Here is a 27,102-nt window from a genome sequence, read left to right as displayed (position 1 = left end):
CAAAATGCAGCACCTCGCATTTATCTGAATTAAACTCCATCTGCCACTTCTCAGCCCATTGGCCCATCTGATCAAGATCCTGTTGTAATCTGAGGTAACCTTCTTCACTGTCCACTCCACCTCCAATTTTGGTGTCATCTGCAAACTTACTAACTATACCTTTTATGCTCGCATCCGAATCATTTATATAAGTGATGAAAAGTAGTGGACCCAGCACTGATCCTTGTGGCACTCCACTGGTCACAGGCCTCCAGTCTGAATAACAACCCTCCACCACCACCCTCTGTCTTCTACCTTTTGAGCCAGTTCTGTATCCAAATGGCTCATTCTCCCTGTATTCCAGGAGATCTAACCTTGAAAACCAGTCTCCCATGGGGAACCTTGTCGAACGCCTTACTGAAGTCCATATAGATCACATCTACTGCTCTGCCCTCATCAATCCTCTGTTACTTCTTCAAAAAAACTCAGTCAAGTTTGTGAGACATGATTTCCCACACACAAAGCCATGTTGACTATCCCTAATCAATCCTTGCCTTTCCAAATACGTGTACATCCTGTCCCTCAGGAATCCCTCCAACAACTTGCCCACCACTGACATCAGGCTCACTGGTCTATAGTTCCCTGGCTTGTCTTTACCGCCCTCCTTAAACAGTGGCGCCACGTTTGCCAACCTCTAGGCTTCCAGCACCTCACTTGTGACTATCGATGATACAAGTATCTCAGCAAGAGGCCCAGCAATCACTTCTCTAACTTCCCACAGAGTTCTAGGATACACCTGATCATGTCCTGGGGATTTATCCACTTTTATGTGTTTCAAGACATCCAGCACTTCCTCCTCTGTAATATGGATATTTTTCAAGATGTCACCATCTATTTCCTTACATTCTATATCTTCCATGTCCTTTTCTACAGTAAACACTGATGCAAAATACTGGTTTAGTATCTCCCCCTTCTCCTGCGGCTCCACACAAAGGCCGCCTTGCTGATCTTTATGGGGCAAAAGTGAAGACTGCAGATGCTGGAAACCAGAGTTTAGATCAGAGTGATGCTGGAAAAGCGCAGCAGGTCAGGAATGCCTGATGAAGGGCTTTTGTCCAAAACGTCGATTTTCCTCCCTAGTTACCCTTTTGTCCTTTAATATATTTGTAAAAACCCTTTGGATTCTCCTTTATTATATTTGCCAAAGCTATCTCATGTCCCCTTTTTGCCCTCCTGACGTCTGTGTTAAGTATACTCCTACTGCCTTTATATTCTTCTAAGGATTCACTCGATCCCTCCTGTCTCTACCTGACATATGCTTCCTTCTTAACCAAAACCTCAATTTCTTTAGTCATCCAGCATTCCCTATACCTACCATTCTTTCATTTCACCCTGACAGGAATATACTTTCTCTGGACTCTTCAATTATTTTGTTTTGCATTTGATAAGCATTCAAGTAAAGAATGATTAATTTTGCCGTTTGCCATTTTCCCCTGTAGACCCTATTTACTGTTTTTTTGTGCTTGTACACTCTGTCCCTTTGGGTATCATTGTTTGAATATCTACCCTCAAAATCTGCCATATTCTTCTCTCCCAAACCCACCCTCCCCTCTAATTAATTTGAAGCCTTCTCTACGTCCCTAGTTATTCCAGGAATTTGGTCCTGACACAGTTCAAGTGAAGCCCCTCCTAGCAGAACAGCTCCCTTCTACTCCAGTCCTGGTGCCAGAGAGCCCCATTATCTGAAACCCATTCCACCCACACTAATATCTGAGCCATACATTTAACTCCTCGGGAACAGTCCCTATTCCCATCATTATACTGTCCCCTACCACAACAGTCCACCTACTTCCTCACCCCATCTGAATGATTCCTTGTTCCATGCCATGGTCACTTTGCCCATCCTCCTTAAGTCCCCAGTCCCATGCACACAGACAGCAAGAACGTGGGAACTGTTCTGACCGTTAACCCACCTTCCAGTGATGTGGTAAACAGTGCGTTAGTAACTAACACACTAAGATCTGGAAAGAGTTTGCCAACTTCGTCAATCAAGCTTTGCAGGTCTCAGGATGAACCTTGCTTTGTAACTGCCATTTTTGACGTCTTCATTTCCTGAAAACCAGTGCTGACCAGGACAATAAGTGCATGTTGCAATTCTGTCACCATGGCAATCCCTGAGGCTAATCATTCCTATTGGACAATAAACTAAGAGAGCACACTGCTGCAGAATGTGCAGGAAATCTACTAAATGGCCAAATCAGTTCCTTGGGATCTTGTTCTCTAACAAACATTGCAATTGTTGCCATCCCTAACTGCCCCACTGCTGAGGGGTTGGCTCGTTCACTTGAAAGGCCAATCTGTTAAGAGTGGACCATATGACTGGGTCTGGAGTAATGTTCTGGTTCATTCTTCTCATCGATGACTTCTTTTTGCCTCTAAGGTTTTGCTGAACATTGAAATGTCTGCCACTGTTTCTCGGGCTGGTTTTTGTATCTCTTGACATTATTGATAAGGGTAACTGTACGGAGTCAATCAAAAATCACACAACACCAGGTTATAGTTCAACATTTGTTATTTGGAAGCACTAGCTTTCAGAGTAGCGCTGTTAGACTATAACCTGGTGTTGTGTGATTTTTAACTTTGTGCCACCGCAGTCCAACACCGGCATCTCCAAATCATGTACAGAGTCAGTATTTATTCAGCAGGGCCAGGGTCACTCACAGTGTAACTGTACAGAGTTTATTCAGTATATCACTCTTTTTGAATTGATTAGAGACTGCAAATTTCTCCTGCTGAACACCCGTCAATGAGATAATGAGGAATAAATGTTGTGGTTTCTGTGCAGGTATCAGTGGTGTTGCTGCCGTTGATATTTACACCAGTGGGAATGTTGAAGCTCGGAATGGCACAGAGAAACGTCTGAAATGCACCTTTCAGTCCAGTTCTCCTGTCAGCAAGCGAACTACTGTCACCTGGCACTTTCGACACCCTGACAGCAGCAATGAGGAGTCTGTAAGTATCTTGTGAAATTTCCTGGGCTTCTCATGTCAGGTACAAGTCACCTGCATTTGCACAGGTTTAACAAAGCCAACTAAGTTCCCTTAAACCCACCAGCAGCCCCTAAACTGGAATCTCGCCACTCTAACTCACTCAACCCTCATTACTCACTCATTCATTGCTGTTAGGATCCCAGACGATGGTAGATAAGTCAGATCTCCAAGTGAAACCTGGCTTGACCAATCAAATTTTGTTTTTTGTTTAGTCAGTTAAAGTGGACACTGAAACATATTCACTCAAGGCTACAGTTTTCTTTGATTTGCAGATTGGTAGAAATAAGAAAACAAAGTAGTCTATTTACACATAGTTAACACACACACACAACAAAACCAAGTTAAAACATGTCTCCAATCAATATTCTTTTCAAAGATCAATTTCAGGAAAATTCTATCACTATCTCAACTCTTTAAGGTTCCATTTATCTGGCTCCTTACAGTATTTTTCCTGTGGGCTATGGAGATAGGTCGATGAGTACTTTCCAACATGATCTTTACATAAACCTGAGAGCTGGAACTTTCTCAGTTCTAATAATCTGGACATTTCTGACTGAATTTGCCTAGTTTGGAAGTTTTGCAAACTAAAGTTGTCTTGTTCCCTGAGAAAAACTATTCTTGCTTCTGAACTCAACCCTTATGTCCTCTGAACTGAATTAAAACTAGCTATTCCCAGATTCTTTTGAGCTGAAACCAAAGCTTTACATGTTTACTCTACCAATAACTGTGTACAGCCAAAAGTATAAACATCTTTCCATTCATACCCCAGGGGTCCACAAGTTTCCTGTCCTTTTAATAAATACTGGATTCAAATCACTGATCCAGGAGGGCATTTTGAACTTTGATTAAATGGAAAATGCCTCACAGAAGTAACCAACACCCACTTGTCCCTATTTTGAAATCCAACTTCCCATTGATGTAGATATGAAACAGTTTCCATGACAGTGCCCTAAATATCAGAATGCCTGGATCATGTGAAAGGGTCCACAGTATTGGCTCATTGCTGGTGAAATGTTCAACTGGAACTTGCACCGAGCAATGAGTCAGCTTCTTCTTGAGTAAATTTCAACATTCTGCAGCTGTGAAAAGCGATTACATTCCTTTCACCCCTGCACTGTCTGTCACATCGAGAGGCAGGACAGCAATGCTGTTTTTATTTAAACGTGTGGGCTTCACATTGCCATGATCGGTGGCCAATGAAGATGGAGAACCTCAGTCACTGTCAATCAAAGGTCACTGAATCCTGACTGTGACGACACGTGGTGCGGGGGCTACGAGGACTTGCCTGAACTAAACATTGAGGAGGAAAGTCACCACAGTGTTGGGCTGGTGCCCCTGACCCAGTTCCTGGTCCTGCCCTGTAACAGGCCCAAACCAGAAAGAGAAACCCACCAGTGCCTGAAGAACAGGCAGCACATTATTCAGCAAAATAGGGAAATTCAGTGAATGTGGAGAGACTGGTGAAGTTGGATTAGTTTGAGCCGGGAAGGTTAAGACAGGATTGAATAGAGACATTAACATAAATGAAGAGTTTGATTTCTCCCTGTTGACTATCAATCAACATCACAAGAATACAGTGACCCGAGGAGAACTGATTTATTTATGAGTAGCAAAAACCCACTGTGTGGACACGAAAAGCATTTTAAGGTGGAAAGTTGACTTTTTTACTGCTGTCCTGAAATGTGGGTATAGTTTGGTCAGTATTTATTGCCCATTCCTTGTTGCCCTTGACCTGCTTTCTTAAACCACTGCAGTCCATGTGCTATGGGTTGACCCACAATGCCCTCAGGGAGGGAATTCCAAGATTTTGTCCCAGTGACAGTGAAGGAACAGCAAAACATTTCCAAGTTAGGGTGGTGAGTGGCTTAGAGAGGAACTGACTGGTGTTCCCGTGTATCTGCTGCCCTTGTCCTTCTAGATGGAAGTGGTCATGGGTTTGGAATGTGCTATTGAAGAAGCCTTGCTGAGTTTCTGCAGTGCATCTTGTAACCAGTACACACTAATACTCAGCATCAGTGGTGGCGGGAGTGGATGCTTTTGGACATGGTTTCAGTTAAGCAGGCTGCTATCTCCTGGATGATGTCAAGCTCCTCGAATATTGTTGGAACTGCACCCATCCAGGCAAGTGGGCTTTCACATTCCTGACTTGTGCCTTATGGATGCTGGACAGGCCTTGGGGAGTTACAAAGTTTAAAAAAAATCAAACAACACCAGGTTATAGTTTATTTGGGAGCGCTGCTCCTTCAGGTGGTTGTGGAGAATAAGATTGTAAGACACAGAATTTATAGCAAAAGTTTACAGTGTGATATAGCTGAAATTATATATTGAAAAAGACCTGGATTGTTTGTTAAGTCTCTCATCTTTTTAAATGATCATGTGGTTTCAGTTCTTTCATCTGTAAATCGCAAAACCTTTTTAAAAAGTTACATTCTCAAATGAACTTTAACAATTCGTGTCATGTTGGCCCAGATAATATATTGAAGGTGTTAGCTCCCTGTGTGAGGCTGTCTGTGCCACAATGGTCAGACTGATTCTAAACTTAAAAAATGGATTTACAGAATCTTACATGGATTCATGCAGTTTTTGAGCAAAGTAAAATGTAATTCTGCAAGTACAAATTCACCTCACAAACGTATATGTGTGTGGAGTGTGAGTGTATGAGAGAGGGTCTGTGTGAGTGTGTGTCTGTAGGATTTTGCGTGTGTGTTACATGAACCCAAGGTCCCGGTTGAGGCCATCCCCATGAGGACCAAACTTGGCTATCAGCCTCTGCTCGGCCACTTTTCATTGTTGCCTGTCCCGAAGTCTGCCTTGGAGGATGGTACCCCTAAGGCCCGAGGTTGAATGCCCCAGACCCCGCTATTTGACCTCAGATCTTCTGGTGACTGTCCTCCAAGGCAGACTTTGGGACAGGCAACAACGAAACGTGACTGAGCAGAGGCTGATAGCCAAGTTTGGTCCTCATGGGAATGGCCTCAACCGGGACCTTGGGTTCATGTCACACTACAGGTGACAGCACTGCACCACACACACACACCCCTTTACACTCTCTCTCTCACACACACACACCCCCTCTCACAGACACTCACCCTACAAGTTTGTGAGGTGAATTTGTACTTGGAGAATTACATTTTATTTTGCTCAAAAACTGCATGAATCCATGTAAAATTCTGTAAATCCGTTTTTAGATTAGAATCAGTCTGACCGTTGTGGCACAGACAGCCTCACACAGGGAGCTAACACCTTCAATACAATATCTGGGCCGACATGGACCAATTGTTAAAGTTCATTTGAGAATGTAACTTTTTAAAAAAAAGTTTTGCGATTTACAGATGAAAGAACTGAAACCAACATGATCATTCTAAAAGATGAGAGACTTAACAAACAATCCAGGTCTTTTACAATGTATAATTTCAGTTACATCACATTGTAAACTTTTGCTATAAATTCTATGTCTTACGATCTTAATCTCCACAACCACCTGATGAAGGAGCAGCGCTCTGAAAGCTGGTGCTTCCAAATAAACCTGTTGGACTATAACCTGGTGTTGTGATTTGTTTTTAACTTTGTACACCCCAGTCTAACACCAACGTCTCCAAATCATTTGGGCAGTTAGGAAGTGATTTACTCACCATAGTATTCCATAAGACCTGGGAACAGAAATTTGGCTATTCAGCCCATTGAGTCTACTCTGCTATTCAATCATGGCTGAGAGGTTTCTCAACCCCATTCTCCTGCTTTCTCCCCATAAACCTTGATCCCCTTGTCAATCAAGAACCTATCTATCTCAGTCTTAAATATACTCAATGACCTGGCCTCCACAGCCTTCTGTGGCAGTGAATTCCATAGATTCACCACTCTGGTTGAAGTTTTTCCTTATCTCTGTTATTCCCTTTACTGTAAGGCTGTGTCCTCGGGTCCTAGTCTCTCTTACCAATGGAAATATCTTCCCAACATCTACTCTGTCCAGACTGTTCAGTATTCTGTATGTGTCAATTAGATCTCCGCTCGTCCGTCTAAACTCCATTGAGTATAGACCCAGAGTCCTCAAATGTTTCTCATAGGTTAAGCTTTTTATTCCTGGGACTGTTCTCGTGAACCTCCTTTGGACCTGCACCAGAGCCAGTACATTCTTCCTGAGGTATGGAACCCGAAACTGCACACTATACATAAGACCGTAAGAACTAGGAGCAGGAATTGGCCATCTGGCCCTTTGAGCCTTCCCCATCACTCAATAAGATCGTGGCTGATCTTTTCATGGACTCAGCTCCACTTACCCACCCTCTCACCGTATCCCTTAATTCCTTCATCGTTCAAACAAAATCTACGTTTGTTTTAAAAACATTTACTGAAGTAGCATCAACCACTTCCATGGATAAGGAATTCTATGGATTCACAACCCTCTGGGTGAAGAATTTCCTTCCCAATTCAGTCCTAAATCTGCTTCCTCTAATCTTGAGGCCATGCCCTCTTGTCCTAGCTTCACCAACCAGTGAAAATATCCTCTATACTTCTATCTTATCCATTCCCTTCATAATTTAATATGTTTCTATAAGATCCCCCCCCCCCCTCATTCTCCTGAATATGGTCTGACCAGAGCCTTTTCAAGCCTCGGAAGTATATCCCTACTTTTATATTCTAGTCCTCTTGAGATGAATGACAACATTGTATTTGCCTTCCTAACTACTGACTCAACCTGCAAGTCTACCTTGACAGAATCCTGAACGAGAACTCCCAAGTCACTTTGCAGTTCGGATTTCTGAATTTTCTCCCCATTTAGAAAATAGTCCATGCCTGTATTCTTCCTTCCAAAGTGCACGACTTCACACTTTCTCACATTGTACTCCATCTGCCACTTCTTTGCCCACTTCCCTAACCTGACCAAATCCTTCTGTAGCCTCCCCACCTACTCAATATGACCTGTCCCTCTACCTATTTTTGTATCATTTGCAAACGTAGCCAGAATGCCCTCAGTTCCTCCATCTAGATCGTTAATGTATAAAGTGAGAAGTTGTGGTCCCTGCACTGAGCCTTGAATTCCTAGCTCCTGACCTGCTCCTACAGCCACTATGATTATTTGGCTGGTCCAATTCAATTTCTCAACAATGGTAGCCCCAGGATGTTGGTAGTGGAGGATCCAATCTTTCCAACAAGCTGCAGTTTTCAATCTGGCAATGTTCGTGTAAATCTCCTCTGACATTTTTGTAGAGCAATAAGGTCCTTCCACCACAGGGTTAGATACAGAATAAAGCTTCCTCTACACTGTCCTTATCAAACACTCCCAGGACAGGGACAGTTCCATACACAAAGCTGGAGTGAAGTGTGAATGCTGTAAAAGCCTCTCCCTTACACACAGGTCTTTTACTATCACGAGGAGCCATTTCCACCTTCTGGAGGTCGCTTTAAGGATCGTATATCCTGGTCTGGCAACATTTGGAAAAAGGATGGATCGATCACGATCAGTAATCTGCAATTCACAGACAATGGAACTTTTTTGTGCAGTGTGAAGAATCCCCCAGATGTACATGGTGTCGCTGGAGAAATCAAACTGAGTGTTGTCCATAAAGGTTTGTTGAAGTTGTTGAGATGGCGAAGGGCTCCTACAGCTGGTTTTATTCAGTAATATCTCAGCTGTGGGATTCACATCACAATTACAAAATGAAAATTGGCATTTAAATACTACCTTCCACCATTTCTGAGCTTCCAAATGTTTTATATCCAGTGGAGTATTTTAACATTGTAACCACTGTTGCTGTGTGGGAGCGACATTTACAACTGGCAAAATATTCCTACAAGTACATATGTGATAATTATCTTTAACCTTGGTTTAATATTGTTGCTTGGAGTTAAATATTGGCCAAGGTCTCCAGAAAGAAGCTGCTGCTCAGATTTGGAACAGTACCATGGAGATTTTATCTTGGATTTTACCTGAGGAGACAGCTCAGTCCTCCACTTAACAACTGAACAAAAAGGCAATAATTCCGACAGTGTGGCACTCCCTCGGCACTGTCCCTCCGACAGTGCGGCACTCCCTCGGCGCTGACCCTCCGACAGTGCGGCACTCCCTCGGCGCTGACCCTCCGACAGTGCGGCACTCCCTCGGCGCTGACCCTCCGACAGTGCGGCACTCCCTCGGCGCTGACCCTCCGACAGTGCGGCACTCCCTCGGCGCTGACCCTCCGACAGTGCGGCACTCCCTCGGCGCTGACCCTCCGACAGTGCGGCACTCCCTCGGCGCTGACCCTCCGACAGTGCGGCACTCCCTCGGCGCTGACCCTCCGACAGTGCGGCACTCCCTCGGCGCTGACCCTCCGACAGCACTCCCTCGGCACTGACCCTCCGACAGTGCGGCATTCCCTCGGCACTGACCCTCCGACAGTGCGGTGCTGACCCTCCGACAGTGCGGCGCTGCCTCGGCACTGACCCTCCAACAGTGCGGCGCTCCCTCGGCACTGACCCTCCGACAGTGCGGTGCTCCCTCTGTCCTGCCAAGATTATTGTCCTGAAGTCTCTGAAGGAGAGACGTAGATCACCATCTCGGTCAGTGATTGTCTCGTCCAGCAACACCGAGCACCCAGCACCTTTCCTTAAACCTGATCCTTTATACATTTCCTCATAAGGACAATTAATGAAATGAAAAGTGAATGTGTCTGAGCCCAGAGTCCTGACCTGTCTTCCTTGTCCCCTCTACAGACCCTCCCCAGCCTCTCTGCTCCCCCTCTCCTCTGCCCCACTCTCTATATCCCTGCCTCCTTGGCTATGATTGGATCTCTTTCTAGGAGATCATTGCAAAGTGCTGTGAAACCTCGTTGTTTTTGGTTCTATGGTCCCCGGTGTAATGTGTGTGTGGGCGTGATAGTGACCTGTGTAACTGTTGGGGAGCCTTGACTGATCACACCCTCAAGATCCCTGTCTCCAACAATTTCCGTGGCTCATCCTGTCACCTGGCTACCCCACCCTTGATTTGAGGATGGATACTGGGATCTTTCTGTGCTGTTGGGGAGTGAGATATTGCTCAGTTGCTGGGTTTAACCTCTCTCTCTCTCTCTCTCTCTCTCTCTCTCTCCCCATGTTTCATGTTGCAGTCACGTACTCTGAGATGATGATCCTGGGGATTGTGATTGGCTGTGCCACTGGCCTGGTCGTGCTGATTGTTATTGCTGTAGTTGGTGTTCAACTTCTCCGTAAGAACCAGGCGCAGCAGGAGGAGGAAGAGATGGAGTATGTGGAGGAGAAGGAACTCAATTACGAACATCAGAACGGGTAAGGAGGGGGATGTTGTAAGGGGTTGGTACTGTGGAAGGAACATTAACCTTTTAACCTTTTTTTTCCTCTTTATTGCTGTGGGTAGGAAGCTCCACAAAGGAAGTGAAGCTCAGAGAGAGCAGGGGCCTCTCTACTTCACCTTCCCACCACCCCTTCCCCACCCCACTCCACCCTACCTACTTCCCCCAATTTCCCCCTTGGGCCTCTGACCTAAGGAAAGATACCCTGGCTTGGAGAAGGTTCACTTGGCTGGTAGTAGTTACGGAGAGATACTCTGATGAGGAGGGGTTGAGTAGATTAGGCCTGTCCTTTATGGAATGTAGAAGAATGTGAGATGACCTGATTGAAACATACGAGAAGGGTGTAGGGACAGTGTTGAGGAGGGAGGCTGCAGAAGGATTGGATGACTACCAGAGATGGAATATAATATGGGAAAGTGTGACATTATACATTTTGATAGGAAGATTAGGACCCAAGTGCACAGCCTCATAGTAAAGGGAAAACCCTTTAGAACAAAGGTAAGGAGAAAGTTCTTCAGCCAGAGAGCGGTGAGTCTATGGAATTCATTGCCTCAGAACGCTGTGGAGGCCAGGTCATTGAGTATATTTAAGACTGAGATAGATAGGTTCTTGGATTGTCAATGGGATCAAAAGTTACAGGGAGAAACAAGGAGAATGGGATTAAGAACAGACTCAAAGGGCCAAATGGTCTAATTCCTGCTCTTATAACCTTAAGAATAAAGGTGTAGATTATTTTCTAAATGGGGTGAGGCTTTGGAAACCTGAAGCACAAAGAGATTTGGGAGTTCTCGTTTAGGACACTCAAGTTTAACATGCAGCTTCAGTTGGCAGCCAGGAAGGCAAATACAATGTTGGCATTTATTTCAAGGAGGCTAGAATACAAGATCAGGAATGTACTGCTGAGGCTACATAGCACTTTGGTTAGGCTGCATTTGGTGTACAGTGAGCGGTTTTGTTCCCTGTATCTAAGGAAGGATGTGATGGCCTTGGAGGGGGTTAAAAGGAAGTTTGTAAGAATGATCCCAGGGATAAAGGGCTCACCATATGAGGAGTGGTTGAGGACTCTAGGTCTGTGCCCTGTGGAGTTTAGAAGGATATTGTGGGGGTGGTGGGGTAGGCGGATGGAATCTGATTGAAACTTACAGAATACTGAGAGGCCTGGGTAGAGTGGTGGAGAAGATGTTTCCACCAGTAGGAGAGATTAGGACCCGAGGGCACAGCCTCAGGGTGAAGGGACAACCGTTTAGAATTGAGATGAGGGGGAATTTCTTCAGCCAGAGGGTGGGGAATCTGTTGGACTCATTGCTGCAGAGAGCAGTGGAGGCTAAGTCAGTGTGTGTATTTATGACAGAGATAGATAGGTTCTTGATGAGTGAGGAGATCAAAGGTTACAGGGAGAAAGCAAGAGAATGAGAAAGATATCAACCACAATTGGGTCTGCTCCACCATTCAATGGCCTAATTCTGCTCCTATATCCCATAGTCCAAGATTCTTTAAGGTAGGTGTGGACAGACTGGTTTCCCCAGAGGGAACAATCTCAGAATGAGGGGTCACAAATTTAAGACAGATGAGGAGGGGAGTGAATGTGGGGAATTCTTTACCACAGAGGGCTGTGGAGGCTGGGTGATTCAGTGTATTTAGATCTGAGAGAGACAGGTTTGTAATCAGTAAATAAACTGAGGGTTATGGAGGAAAAGCAGGAAAGTGGAGTTAGGAACATCAGCTCAGCCACGATGTTATTGGATGATGGAGCAGGCTCGATAGGCCGAATGGACTACATCTGCATCCTGCATTCCCAAATTCCTCCGCCTCCGCCGCATCCGTTCCCAGGAGGATCAGTTCCACCACAGAACACACCAGATGGCCTCCTTCTTTAAAGACTGCAATTTCCCCTCTCATGTGGTTGATGCTCTCCAGTGCATCTCCTCCACTTCCCATACTTCTGCCCTCAAACCCCACCCCTCCAATCGCAACAAGGACAGAACCCCCTTGGTCCTCACCTTCCACCCCACCACCCTCCGGATACATCGCATCATCCTCCACTCTTTCTGCCACTAACAAACGGACCCCACGACCGGAGATCTATTTTCCAAGGCCCCAAAGGAGCCTTCCACTTCCGCCAGAGTTTCAGCCTTCCATTCCACACGTCATTTTCTGTATCCGTCGCTTCTGATGAGGTCTCCTCTACACTGGGGAGACAGGGACGCCTCCTTGAAGAGCGCTTCAGAGAACATCTTCAGGACATGTGCAAAACAACCCCACCACTCCATGGCCGAACACTTCAACTCCCCCTGCCACTCTGCTGAGGACGTGCAGGTCCTGGACCACCTCCATCGCCAAACCCTAACCACCCGATACCTGGAGGAAGAACACCTCATCTTCCACCATGGGACCATCCAACCACACGGAATTATTGTGGATATCACCAGTTTCCTTATTTCCCCTCCCCCCACCTTATCCCAGATCCAACTTCCAACTCAACACCACCCTCCTGACCTGTCCGACCTGTCCATTTTCCTTCCCATTTGTCTGTTCCGTCCTCCTCTCTGACTTATCACCTTCTCCCTCACCTTCATCGTGCTCTCAGCTACGTTCCCCTCCCCAAGCCTCACCCCCCCTTTCCATTGGCTGACAAGCCCCCTTCCTGATGAAGGGCTTGTGCCCGAAATGTTGATTCTCCAGCTCCTCGATGTTGCCTGACCTGTTGTGCTTTTCCAGCACCACACATCTGCAGTCCTCACTTTCTCCCTCAATAGGCGGAATGGCCTATTTCTGATCCTATGCTTTCTGGTCTTAATCACCAGGCCAACCAATCAGAAATCGATCTCCTCCAAATATGGAGCTGTCAGAGTCTCTGACAGATGGCTCCATCACTCACAGGCAGATTCTAGCATTTACTTGCTGCAGAAAGGCCCACTCGGAGGTGGAGGTGATTTGGGGGGGTGTCAGGGTGTAAGGAGTGTGAAGTGGGAGGGTTGGGTAGCTGGGGTTGGGAGTTGGAGGGGGTGAGGCTGCAAAGTGAGAGAGACTGGTCTGAACAACGGAATAATCAGTTAACTGGAGAACTGAATCTTTTACAAATGAATGTGGAATCACTAGCTTAAGTCTGCAGGAGTTCAGAAGCTGCTACCTGCAGTTACTTGCAGTACATGCAGTTGACATTGTCGATTGGATAATTTAAAATTTATGTTTGTTATCTGATCACAATTTCCCAAATCATGGAATGGTGCAGGGACTAAGTCAGAGGTAGACATTAAAATGTAATCTCACCAGTATATGTTTTTGGAGCTGGTTTTTTGTGTGTCAAAGTGAATGTTGGGTTTTCTTTAAAGTATTTGTTGCTAATTTATGTCAGTTCTTTTGGACCAATTTATATATAATGCTGTCTGAGAAAATAATGTTTTCTTTGTATTGACAGCTTTAGGTTTAATAGCAAGCTCCTAATTGAGGATATTGATGAATCCTTCTCACCTGGTTTCAATTTGTATCCAAATTTCAATCTGTCATCAGAAATATAGAAGCTACAAAATTTAAAAGGCATTTGGATGTATGTATGATTGATTTATTTATTGTCACTCGTACCGACGTACAGTGAAAAGCTTTGTTTATGAGCATTACAGGCAGATGATAGTAAGCAAGGATGTACAGAACAAAACATTTTGACGGAGGCATACAGGTAACATTGCACAGGGCCTACAAGAGATCAACGTTAGCAAGGTCAGTATTATTTGAGGCTAGACAGTCCATTCAATAGTCTAATAATGGCCAGGAAGAAGCTGTCCCTGAACCTACTGGTGAGTGTGCTCAGTGTCCTGTATCTTCTGCCTGATGGAAGAGTTGTAGAAGATCATTGCTGGGATGCAAGGCGTAGAAAGGGTTTAAGAGTGTTATGGGCCAAATGCTAGCAAATGAGACTAGATTAATTTAGGATATCAGTGTGGGCAAATTGGACTGAAGGGTCTATTTCCATGCTGTATAGCTCTGAGTCTACTGTTGCTACATGATTGCGTCACTGAATAACTGAGGGAATGAGAATGAGAATCGATAAGTAGTGCTCAGGGAAATCTCAAGAGGGAACTTTCAAAATAACGTGATCTCACTGACCCCAAAGCCACCAGCCTAAGCTCCGTATTCTGTGCCACAGTCATTTCATGAATGAGGATCTCAGCTCTCCGACCCTCACCTTCATCTCCCTCTGTTGCAGGATGGAACTGCAGAAATCAGACTATGAACCGGAGCCTCTGATGGAAGGATCGGAGACAGCAGCAGTCTCCTGACAAACCGCACCAGGAAGGTACCTGAGTCAATGTAAAAACTACGTTCTAGCGACAAACATTCCCCTCCCCGTGGCTCAGTCATTGTACACTCTGTGATGGAATGGTTCTGGGTTCAGGATCCATTCTAGAGAGTCAAATACAAAATTTAGGCTAATACTTTCAAAGGGAGCGCCGCACTGTCGGAGGGTCAGTGCTGAGGGAGTGGACACTGTCGGAGGGTCAGTGCTGAGGGAGTGCCGCACCGTCGGAGGGTCAGCGCTGAGGGAGCGCCGTGCCGTCGGAGGGTCAGTGCTGAGGGAACACCGCACTGTCAGAGGGTCAGTGCTGAGGGAACACAGCGCTGCTTGTCCTGGGTTCCTCTCCCGGTTCCTGCCCAGTTGCTGAGATTGGATTCTGTGGTTGGAGTGGAGTTTTGGCCTTCACAGGCAAAATGCAACTTGAAGAAAAGTTTAGTCTTTGGAGCAGCAGGAAGTGGGAGAGGTGTGAAAATCCTAATGAGTGCAGGCATGAAGGTTGTGTGTAGAGTGCAAACATGAAGAATGTTGATTCACATCAAATAGACACTGCTGCTGGGGTCATCCCTAATTGCCCTTGAGAAGGTGGTGGTGGTGAGTTCCTTTCTTGAACCACTGCATTGCTTGAGGTACAAGTGCACACAGTGCTGTTAGGGAGGGAATTCTAGCATTTTGACCCAGAGACTGTGAAAGAATGATGATATATTTCCAAGTCAGGATGGTGAGTGACTTGGGAGGGGAATATGCGCAGAGTGGTGTTCCTGCTGTCCTGGGAGAACAGAGTTTGTTGCTAGGTCAATGTGATCGTGCTGGAGGCAATAATAAAGCTACAATTCAGTCAGGCTGTTTGTTGTGAAATCTAAAATGTATTTTACTTTCCAGGTCAATTTCTGAACCAAGTTTGATTTTAACAAGAGAAGAAGCAAAATTCTAAAACCGAACCACACCTCTTTACCTGTTGTAGAGAGAGAGAGAGAGCATTTCAGATTCCATTTCCCTTCTGTTCTTTACTGTTTTGATGAAGCTCATGATGTTGCGCACACTGGATTCTGTGTAGATTTCACAGTCTAACCCCAATCTACAGCAGCTCAACATGAGTGTAAACCATGGACTGTCAATATTTAATGGTAAATCTATGGAGAAAATCAGGGAGTGCAGTTGTTATGATCCAGATCAAATCCCTACAGTGTGGAAATAGGCTCTTCGGCCTGAAGGTTAAATTCCATCAGGTCAGTTTAAAAAAATTTAATTTGCTTTTAGTAAATTTGGAAATAAAGAGCTGGCCTCGGAACCGTGAAACAATAACCCAATTGGAAAAACCCAACTTGCCAATTCATGTCCTTTAGGGAAGGAAACCTGCAAATGTCACTCAGTCTGGGTGATGCATGACTCCAGAGCTATACCAACGTGATTCCCTCATGATGCCCCTCCTACAAGTGACCGACAGAGGAACTGCATTTGGACTGCAATGTTTAAGAAAGCAGCCTATCACCCACATTCTGAGAATTAGATATTTATAAAGTTCCAGATTGGGAGATTTACGTCACGATGTGAATTGTACCAAGAGCAAACTTTCACTTCCTTCCTCTGCATCTTTCTATCCAATTTTCTTTTTTTTCAATTTATTTTCTTCAACTCGGTCTCTTCTGGAGGTAGGTATTGGCTGAGGATTGTTTGTTGCTCTGAGTCTTCACCCTGCTGTAGCTTCCCATCCCTTGTGCAGAGCCTAAATTACTGGATCCTCCTCCTGTCATTCCATGTCACAGTGCACAGGACGCAACATTAAAATATTTTCCAAACTTCCACTGATATAGGCCGAGCCTGTCCAACCTTTCCTCCGAAAGTAACCCACCCATTTCTGGGCATTAATTTAGTAAACCTTCTCTGAAATACTGCCAACAAATTTGCATATTTCTGTAAATAAGCCCTTGACAGTACACGGTACTCTCCAATGCCCTGCATAACTTAAGCATAACCTTCCTAATTTTGCATTTGATTTGTCTTGCAATAAACTGTAATGTTCTTGAGTTTTGAGAAGATGTTCTTATTGTAATGTTCTTATTAGCTTCATACTTACTTGCTGTACCTGCATACTAACCAATATACTTCATGCTCTAGGCCATCCAGATCCCTGTGCACCTCACAGCTCTGCAATCTCTGTTTAGAAAGTATGCTTCCTTTTTATTTTTCCTGCTAAAATAGACCTTTCACATTTACCATATCATGTTCCATTTGCCAGATCCTTGCCTGCTCACTTAACCTCTCAATGCCCTTTTTAGCCTCCTTATGTCATCTTTGTTTTCTTTCTTACCTGTTCTTTGTGTCATCAACAAATTTATCTCCATTCAATTCCTTCCATCAGTTTATTTATAGAAATTATAAACAGTTGAGTTTGCAGCACTGACCCCAGTGGCACACCATTCATCACATCTTACCAACCAGAAAATAACCCATTTATACCCAATATCTGCTTCCTGTTAGCCAGCCAATCTTATATCTATGCCAATATGTTACCCTCTACATAGTGAGCATTTCTTTCTTAAATAACCTTTGATGTGGCACTTTATCAAATGCCACTTGGAATTCTAATTATAGTACATCCACTAGCGCCCTGTTCCATTGCACATTACTGCCTCCAAGAACTCTAATGAATTAGTTAAACATAACTTTTCTTCCTTCGAACCATGTTTACTTTGCCTGATTACCTTGAATTTTTCTATGTGCTCTGACACAACGTATTTAATAATAGCTTCCAGTATCTTCCCTATGGTGGATGGTATAAATGCACCAATTATCTCACTGGCCATTTCTTCCAAAGCCCACGGGATGAAGTCCATCAGGACTTGGGGTCTTGTCAATCTCCACCTTCAATGATTTGCTCACTTCTCTTGTGATGGCAATTTTCTAGAGTTCATGCCTCCGTTCCAGTTTGTGATTCATTTCTAGGATGTTACTGATGCCAAATACTTGTTGATTCATTGCCATCTCTTTATTCACCATTATTCATTTTGTTAACTTGTTTCCATTTTAAATATCTATAAAAGCTCTTGGGTGTTTTTAAAAAATTAAAGCTAGCTTTCTCTCATACTCTAACTTACTCTTACTTATGAATTGTTTGTCAGCATCCTTTGCTATGCTGTATATTCAGATCCGGATCCCAAGAAAGGTTCATCAGTAATGAGGGTATGGCTGTTTGTTAGATAGGTTGCCAAATGTCTTTTATAAATATTTTCTAAAAGTAATTTAGGTTGCTGTTTATTCTTTCTTTGTGTTAATGCTGAGGGAGGTGAGGGATCAGGTGTCAGTGTTAAAGGATGTGCATTGAAAAGTGAGATTTCTGTAAATATTGAACTGTTTTATTTTCAAATAATCCAGAGAATTTTATACGTGTAAAAGATTTGTACTATTTTTATTCAAATGCTATGACTTTGCTATGTATTATATAATAGGCACATTTACAATAAAAACATTTATAAAAGTAAATTACATTTTAACACAAGCTCTAGGATTTTTTTTTATCTTAAGTTGGCATTCATTGAGTTACCTGTCCCATTGGTAAAGAACTGAACTGAACTGAACTGAACCTTGGCTGGGGGATAAATTGGAGCTGAAAATGTGTTGCTGGAAAAGTGCAGCAGGTCAGGCAGCATCCAAGGAACAGGAGAACCGACGTGTTGGGCATGAGCCCTTCTTCAGGAATTGTTTGAGAATGTGGCTGAAGATTCTGGGCAGAGGAGATGACCTGGGGTGTGCAGTGAGAGAGGGACTCACTGAGATCCTTGTAGAGGGAGGAAGAGAGCTTCTTCAAGGAAGGCATCCTTGCAAGAGGATTCGCAGTAGGTTAAAATCTTCCAGGAGAAAGTGAGGTCTGCAGATGCTGGAGATCAGAGCTGAAAATGTGTTGCTGGAAAAGCGCAGCAGGTCAGGCAGCATCCAAGGAACAGGAGAATCAACGTTTCAGGCATGAGCCCTTCTTCAGGAGGCAGCATTTGAGGGGGGCAGGGGTTCAATGCAGCCCCACCAGCACTGGGACCCCTATCATTGGCTGAAGGGCTTGGGCCATTATAATTGGGACAAATTTGAGAGGAACAGTGGGTTGACCTGGAATTCTCTCCCCACTGGACATGAGTGCCACTGGCAAGACTAGTATTTGTTGCCTCATCCCAAATTGCCCCAGAATTGCATTTCATAGCATTGCACCTGATTCTTCAGCACCCTGAGAGTCTGGAGTTGCATGTTGGCTACGTGACATCCTTCCTTAAAGGAAATTAGTGAACAAGATGGGCTATTAACAAAAGTTTTATTTATTTGTGGGATGTGGATGTTGCTGGCTGGCCAGTATTTTGCCCTTGAGAAGGTGAGGGTGAGCTACCTTCTTGAACCGCTGTAGTCCATTTGACCCACCACACCATTATAGGGAATTCCAGAATACCAATGACAGTGAAAGAACTGCAATATATTTCCAAGTCAGGATGGGGAGTGGCTTGAAGGGAACTGCAGGTAGAGGTGTCCATGTATCTGCTGCCTTTATTGCTAATTTTATGGTCATTGTTACTGACACACACTTTTCAACTTGATATTTTTATTTATTGAATTTAAATTTCCTCCAGCTATAATGGTGGTATTCGAACCAGTGGCCCCAGGGTATTAGCCGGGATCTCTGGATTGTTAATTGAGTGACATTCCCACTGCAATCTCCCAAAAGCAGGGGTTTATGGGCTGAATAGTCTCCAGGGTCAGAAGATTCTGTGAACCAACCTGGTTGATGCCAAAGTGGAAAATAAGTCAATCGCCTTTTTGTTTAGATTATTTCTGATTTTTGTATTCTCAGCACATCTCAGATCAAATCCCAGACCGCAGGGATTTTGATGAACATAGAACATAGAACAATACAGCACAGAACAGGCCCTTCGGCCCACGATGTTGTGCCGAACATTTGTCCTAGCTTAAGCACCCATCCATGTACCTATCCAATTGCCGCTTAAAGGTCACCAAAGATTCTGACTCTACTACTCCCACAGGCAGCGCATTCCATGTCCCCACCACTCTCTGGGTAAAGAACCCACCCCTGACATCTCCCCTATACCTTCCACCCTTCACCTTAAATTTATGTCCCCTTGTAACACTCTGTTGTACCCGGGGAAAAAGTTTCTGACTGTCTACTCTATCTATTCCTCTGATCATCTTATAAACTTCTATCAAGTCACCCCTCATCCTTCACCGTTCCAACGAAAAAAAGCCTAGCACTCTCAACTTATCCTTGTACGACCTATTCTCCATTCCAGGCAACATCCTGGTAAATCTTCTCTGCACCCTCTCCAAAGCTTCCACATCTTTCCTAAAGTGAGGCGACCAGAACTGCACACAGTATTCCAAATGTGGCCTAACCAAAGTCCTGTACAGTTGCAACATCACTTCACGACTCTTGAATTCAATCCCTCTGCTAATGGATTGGATGAATGGATGAAGTCATGAAGTTCAGTGAGAAAGCTTTTAATCTGAACTTTCTGTTTACTGATTATAGGTGTCCTTCAACAGAAAGAGAGAGACGTGTGTTTTTACAGCATATTCACAACCACAGGGCATTGGAAAATATTTTCTCTTTTAAGAGTTTAATCTTATGATAGCAAATTTACAGACATCACCTGTTAAATGTAGTCAGCATCTACAAATAGCAACACCCTGTTCCTTGGGTTAAACCAGTATCATCAGCACCCTGAGCTCTGTAGTATGAAACAATGAGACACTGACAAGCAATATAAACAACATATTTTTCAAAAAAACAAAAATTACACTACTGTTACAAAGATTTTCACAAAAATCCCTCCTCAAATCTGTCATCTTTCATATTGTAACATTATCACAAACTGTCCACTTATGTTCCAATGTGACCAGTTATCAATTTTACTTTAATCAAAATCATTCAGTGAATTAACTTTAATCAGTGAAATTCAGTGAAATTAGTAATTTTCAAGGAATATGGGAGATACAATTATTCCAATCGTTGGTTTGTGAATAATTCCATAGTTTGGAGGCACCTATTCATTGCATGGTCTGCTGCTCTCATTTGGAAGATGTCAGTAACGTGAGGAAAACTGCAAGGCAAAGTTTGGCCAATTTCTTAAAAGTGTCCGGCGCAAACAGCTTTTGCTTATAAATGTTGTCTTGTTTGTAGTTGGCAGTATTGTTGCTGAAGGCCCAGCTACACACCAGGGAGAACATTATAAGACCAAAAGATATAGGAGCAGAGTGAGGCCATTCAGCCCATCAAGGCAGCTCACCATTCAGTTATGGCTAATATGTTTCTCAACCTCATTTTCCTGTCTTCTTGCTGTAACTTTTACTTATCAAGAATCTATCTATCTCTGTCTTAAATATACTCAATACTGGACTATTGTGCAACTGGTTTATTTGGAAATACTAGCTTTCAGAGCGCTGCTCCTTCGTCACTCAATGACTAGGTCTCCACAGCCTCTGTGACAATGAGTTCCACAGATTAATCACCTTCTGGCTGAAGAAAATTCTACTCATCTCTGTTCTAAGGGATTGACCCTTCACTCGGAGGCTGTGCTTACCACTAATGAAAACAACTTCTCTACGTCCACTCCATCCAGGCCTCTCTGTATTCTGTAAGTTTCAATCAGATCCCTCTTCATCCTTCTGAAATCTATTAGATTACAGACAAAGTCCTTTATCCCTGGGATCACTTTTGTAAACCTCCTGTGGACCCCATCCAACACCAGTACATCCTTCCTTCTTTACACAGCCCAAAATTGCTCACACCATACCAAATGCAGTCTGACCAGAGTCTTATACAGCTTCAGCAGTATTCTCCTGACTTTGTATCCTAGCCTTTCATCAGAAAAGCAACTTGGAGCTGATCACAATCCTTTAAGGAGTCAGACATGGCATTGGTTAAAGCTTTTATGTAAAGAACTGCACTTTCAACATTGCAGCACTATCTCAGTACTGCACAATATCTGTTTGCACAATACAGCAGCCCCTCAGTACTGCACAATGTCTACTTGGATCTATGCTCTCTGAGAGTTGATGAAACAAACTTTAGACTGAGGCAAGAGTTCTACAAACTCAGCCAGGATCATCGCAATTTACTTAATCCTTCTGTTAAATCTTATCATATCAAAACCTTAAGTAAGATATTTTTGAGACAAAACTAGAGCTTGACGATTTAGGAGTGACCTCAGAAAGTACTTTCACACAAAGGGCTGTGGAAATCAGAACCAATAATGGTTGGCCAAGGTGGAGAACCAGATACATATCAGGAACATGGAACTAAATTTCACAACAGGAACTGCAGTGATAATCTTAGAGTGACATCTTGAGCTGTCTGAGACTAAGTAACAGGATTCTGGATCAGTGGTGCTGGAAGAGCACAGCAATTCAGGCAGCATCCGAGGACAGGCAAAATCGACGTTTCGGGCAAAAGCCCTTCATCAGGAATAAAAAGTAACAGCAGATTAGGAAGATGAAAGATTAATGTGAGACGAGAGGAGACTGGAGCTGCTCCACTTGTATGAGCTTACCTGAATCGGCATGGGTCAAAGTCTGAGTAGAAGAGTTCAAACTGCAGTTAATAAAAGAGTGGGAAGCTCATGGGTGACAGATAATAAGCTAAAGGTGAACAAACAAGGAGTTCAGAGTAAAGGTCAGAATAGGAGACAAAAATATCATGGAACAGGGCTGGTTATTAGAATTCATAATGAAGCACTTGTTATAAACTATGTGATGGAAATGTGATAAATTTCTGGTACACAAACACATTAAACATCAGCAACCTAAAATACAAGGGTTAGCATGCAGAACCAGTTACTCAGGGAGTGGGATGTGCAGAATGTAACCACATGAGGAATATAACTAATCGAGAAACATGGGCAGGGGGCTTGGCCATTGGAGACCTGGTTACAAGCTGGGCATAATCAGGAGCTAAATATTCCAGACTATTGAATGTTTAGAAAGAACCAGAAAACAGAAACTAAAAGCAAAGCAACGAATTAATGAAAGAGAAAATGAGAGGGGGATTTCATTGGGCAGACAATGTAAAGACTCTATGTGGAGTGAAGCAACAACAAAACATGCAAGACTTCTAGACAGCACTGACAGACTAAAGAACATTTAAACATATTAAATAGGAACATACGTGGACTGTTTTCCCCCTTGAGCCTGTTCTGCCTTTCAGTAAGATGGTGGCTGTTCTGTTTGTATTTTGAATTCCACATTCTCAGCTATTCCCCAATGTCCCTTGATCCTTGGCTGAACAATAATCTTTCCAAATCCTCAAAAATATTCCATGACCCCACCTCCACTGCCTTCTGAGGCAAAGTCACACAAACCCACTGACAGAAATAAATTTCTCCTCATCTCTGTCCTGAAAGGGTGACCCTAAATTATAAATCCGTGTTCTCCTAGTTCTGGATTTACATTCTTTCCACACCCACCTTCATCCTCACTTTTCTGAACTCCAATGGAAACAAACCCAGTCTGTCCAACCTTCTCTCATAAACTAACACACTCTGAACCATCTCCAATACATGTACATCGTTTCTTAAATAAGGAGAATAAAACTACACACAGTATTCAGGATGTGGTCTCACTTATTGCCTATTTAAGTAAAACTCAGCCTTCTCATTTCTCCTACCAAGTGAACAACTCCACATTTTGTGCATAAATACTGAAATCGTGGTCCGAGTAACAAAAAATAATTGCGGTTCTAATCTGAACATTTAGTTTTAGAGACTGGAGAAGTGAAGGCACTAAATCACTCCAACATATTGGGATAGTTTTCTGCAAACTATTGTGGACTAAGGAAACAGGCCAAACCAGATTCAGTGATGAGTAATGATCCAGAATTAGATGCCAGTCTGACGATACAGAAACGCCCCATTAACTGGAGCCATTTTATAGTCACAACAAGGAAGATAAACACATAAAGGTTTTGAAATGAGAAAATTTCCAAAGAAATGAAGTAAATGAGTCAGTTTCATTGCCCCAGACACAAACATATGTCATGGCTCACTTTTGGATCTTTCTACATGTTGCTGTGAAATGTCATCAGAAAAGTCAAGCCTGCCCACTTGACACAGTAATTATTTTATTTTGTCACTGTGACCTGACAGAACAGCCTCCTGGTAAAAGTTGCTCTTCTTGTTCTGCTGGATTACAATATGAGCTCAGACTTCAAAAAGATTGAACAAGCAATGCAGCCTAATCACTGGGTTTGCAGCAATGGAACTGTTTGGGTGCCAGCCAAATTTACACAGTCAAACTTTTCAGCCTCCTATCACTTTAGCTTTCTTTTATTGCCTGAGGAACGCTCACAGTTCAGTATCTGTGGCTACTCAAATCTATCCATCACTGACACCAATTCCTGCTGAGACCCTGAGGAACCCATTCCAACTGGCATCATAACCATTCATACTATAACCAGTTTGGTGAATACATTGTACACTTCAAAAGCATAGTGGCTAATTTAACAATACTTAATAGACAATGACTTGGAGACACAGCAGGTTTTTTTTGTGAACTATTTTGGAACAATATACTTATGCAAATGATAAAAATGATAATGAGTTAATTTTCATGCAGTTATTTCAGAAGGATACAGTTTGCATTTTGTTAATTGTGTGCAGATTGTAACTGAGGAGAGGGGGTGGATATACAATGTAGTCAATGTAGGGAGGGATTAGATTAAGCAAAACTGAGATTTGGTGAGTTTACAAAAGCAAAAGTTAAGAATCATTACGTCAACTATTTGCCAAACTAACAAAAGACAAACAGCTCCCTGAAACACTTCCAGAGGCTGCACTCGTAGGGTTAGTGTTACAGATAGAAACTGTGTCGACTTTCGGAATTAGTTAAAGGGAGGAGCAGTAAACAGCACTGAACCAAACAATTCCTGGTAGAATTACTGCTCTTTCTGTTCAGCAAATGCATTCCATCTGCTACTCTGCAAAACACTCTCTGACTCACTCTCAGGAATTTGAAAATCTATATAAGAGGCACTCACCCAACCCCAAACTGAAAATCTCAATTAGATTCCAGTCTGTAACTCAAACCCGGGTATCTGTTATTCTGTATGAAAAAACCCTGAATCCCTCAATTAGATTCCAGTCTGTAACTTCCTCCTGGGTATCTGTTACTCTATATATATATATATATATTATCACCGAACCCCTCGGATAGATTCCAGTCTGTAAGTCACTCGGGTATCTGTTATTTTATTTGTAAAACTTCAACCTGTCCATTTGTTTTTCACTGGTAGATACACTGCCTTTGTTCTCCTTTCACTGTGTTTCATATTTCTTTCTGCTAAGTCTGTTGGTATGTGGCTCAGTAATGACAGGAAATCCTCCATCCCAGCTGATTGCTGGAATAAGCTCCATTTCACTCAGCATAGTTTCCCCATCTGTATCTGGCTGCACATCTGACAACTAATGAGCCTGGGCAGTGCCCAGTTACACGTGGGATCCCATTACACAAGAAACCAAAGATAACAGCATCAGCGAAGGTTAAAGTCTCAGAAAAACACAAGCAAACAGTTGTGTCAGCATTAGAAGGAAGTTAAACATTACTTACATTTTTGGACATTTGAATAAACCATCCATGTATAAAATGTTCTGTTTTACCAACCCAAATTGTTTTGTTGTTTCACGTTTATAAACAGAAGTGCAAAGAAGGCCATTCAGCCCATCATGTCTTGAGCAGTACCAGTTTTTTTTCAACTCTTGTTCTAATTTCTCCCAGTGCAACATGACATCCCAATTCCTCCTATTAAACATGCCAAACGCCTTCTTCACTATCCTATTTACCTGCGACTCCACTTTCAAGGAGCCATGAACCTGCACTCCAAGGCCTCTTTGTTCAGCAACACTCCCCAGGACCTTACCATTAAGTGTATAAGTCTTGCCCTAATTTGTTTTTCAAAAATGCACCATCTCACACTTATCCAACATAAATTCCATCTGTCACTCCTCAACTTATTGACCCATCTGATCAAGATCCCATTGTAGTCTAAAGTAACCTTCTTCACTGTCTACTACACCTCCAATTTTGGAGTCATCTGTAAACTTAACTAACTATAACTCCTATGTTCATATCTAAATCATTTATATAAACGCCAAAAAGGAGTGGACCCAGTACTGATCCAGCACTTCACCTAATGAAAACAAATCCAGAATGGTGGATGGGAGAGGATGATGGCTGTCTGTGCTGCTACATTTTTTTGATGTTTTGTTTTTCAGTGCTGGAGCTGATTTCCTCACTTTCTTGGAGCAGTAATTTCTGTTTCTAAATGTTTTAGCATTATTTTTGGGACTTTTAAAAAAAGAAATCAAAAACAATGATACTTTAAATCGGAAGAAACAGAGAACAGGAGACCAAATTTGGGGACCATATGGTACGGTTGGAGACTGAAGAATTCCAAAGGGCTTGAGATATCGACAAACAACCAGGAAGTGGTGGAGGCTGGTACAATTACAACATTTAAAAGGCATCTGGGTGGGTACATGAATAGGAACGGTTTGGAGGGATATGGGCCGGGTGCTGGCAGGTGGGACTAGATCAATTTAGGAAATCTGGTCAGCAGAACCAGAGGATCTGCTCTGTGCTGTTTGACTCTATACCGTCACAGTGTATGGAAAAAGCACATAAATACAGCTTAGAGGTAGATAATGAGCCATTATCTGGAATGCAGAAGTAGGCTCAATGGGACTGAATCATCTACTCCTGCTCCTATGATCCTAGTTTCTGGTGAGAAAAGTCTAACTCTGATTTTAAGGAGATGTACTAGATTCTGTCATCGGCTGCAAACATCTTTCTCTATTTACTAATGTCTACATTTTCTGAGGATTTTGTATCTGAAATAGGAAATAAAGAATAGGGAAATAATTGAAGAGTATAACAGGAAATGGTGGGAGGCATTAGAGCAGGAAAGAAAGCTGTTAACCCCCACCCAGGTGACTCTCTCTCTCTCCCTCCCCCCACCCCAGGTGATCCTCCTGGGCCCTCTCAGGTGAATGTCTATCCCCCCCTCCCAGGTGACTCTGTTTCTCCCCCTACCCCCAGGTGAATGCCTACCTCTGCCTCCGAGCTTACTTTTACAATCAGGACCCCCGCCCCCCTCCAACACGCTGCATCCACCTGGACACCCCGTGCTGGCCTATTACCCGCCCTCAATCTCTTCATTTCCAACTGCCGCTGGGACATTAACCGCCTCAACCTGACTACCCCTCTCCCCCACTCCAACCTCACAACGCAAAGCCCTCCACTTCCTCTGCTCCAATCCCGACCTCACCATCAAGCCAGCGGATAAAGGGGGTGCAGTGGGAGTCTGGCGCACTGACCTCTACACCACTGAAGCCAGACGCCAACTCGAGGACACCGCCTCCTACTGCCCCCTCGACCATGACCCCACCCCCCATCACCAAAAAAAAGACCTCCAATCCAGATGAAGGGCTTTTGCACGAAATGTCGATTTTCC

General features: G+C 43.5%; 1 protein-coding gene across 1 annotated transcript in view; it reads left to right on the top strand.

Moving 5' to 3' along the window:
* LOC122540533 overlaps nt 1-27,102 on the top strand; it is a 52,009-nt gene that overhangs the window by 5,545 nt on the left and 19,362 nt on the right. Inside the window, exons 2-5 of the mRNA XM_043676397.1 lie at nt 2,825-2,991; nt 8,386-8,596; nt 10,115-10,292; nt 17,729-17,789. Of these exons, the coding sequence (XP_043532332.1) occupies nt 2,825-2,991; nt 8,386-8,596; nt 10,115-10,292; nt 17,729-17,789 (617 nt within the window). The remainder of the gene's footprint in view (nt 1-2,824; nt 2,992-8,385; nt 8,597-10,114; nt 10,293-17,728; nt 17,790-27,102) is intronic.

Source organism: Chiloscyllium plagiosum, chromosome 35 (assembly GCF_004010195.1).
Source record: "Chiloscyllium plagiosum isolate BGI_BamShark_2017 chromosome 35, ASM401019v2, whole genome shotgun sequence".
Classification (NCBI taxonomy): domain Eukaryota; kingdom Metazoa; phylum Chordata; class Chondrichthyes; order Orectolobiformes; family Hemiscylliidae; genus Chiloscyllium; species Chiloscyllium plagiosum.
Note: the sequence above shows the minus strand (reverse complement) of the source record. Positions and strands in the feature narration are given on the sequence as shown.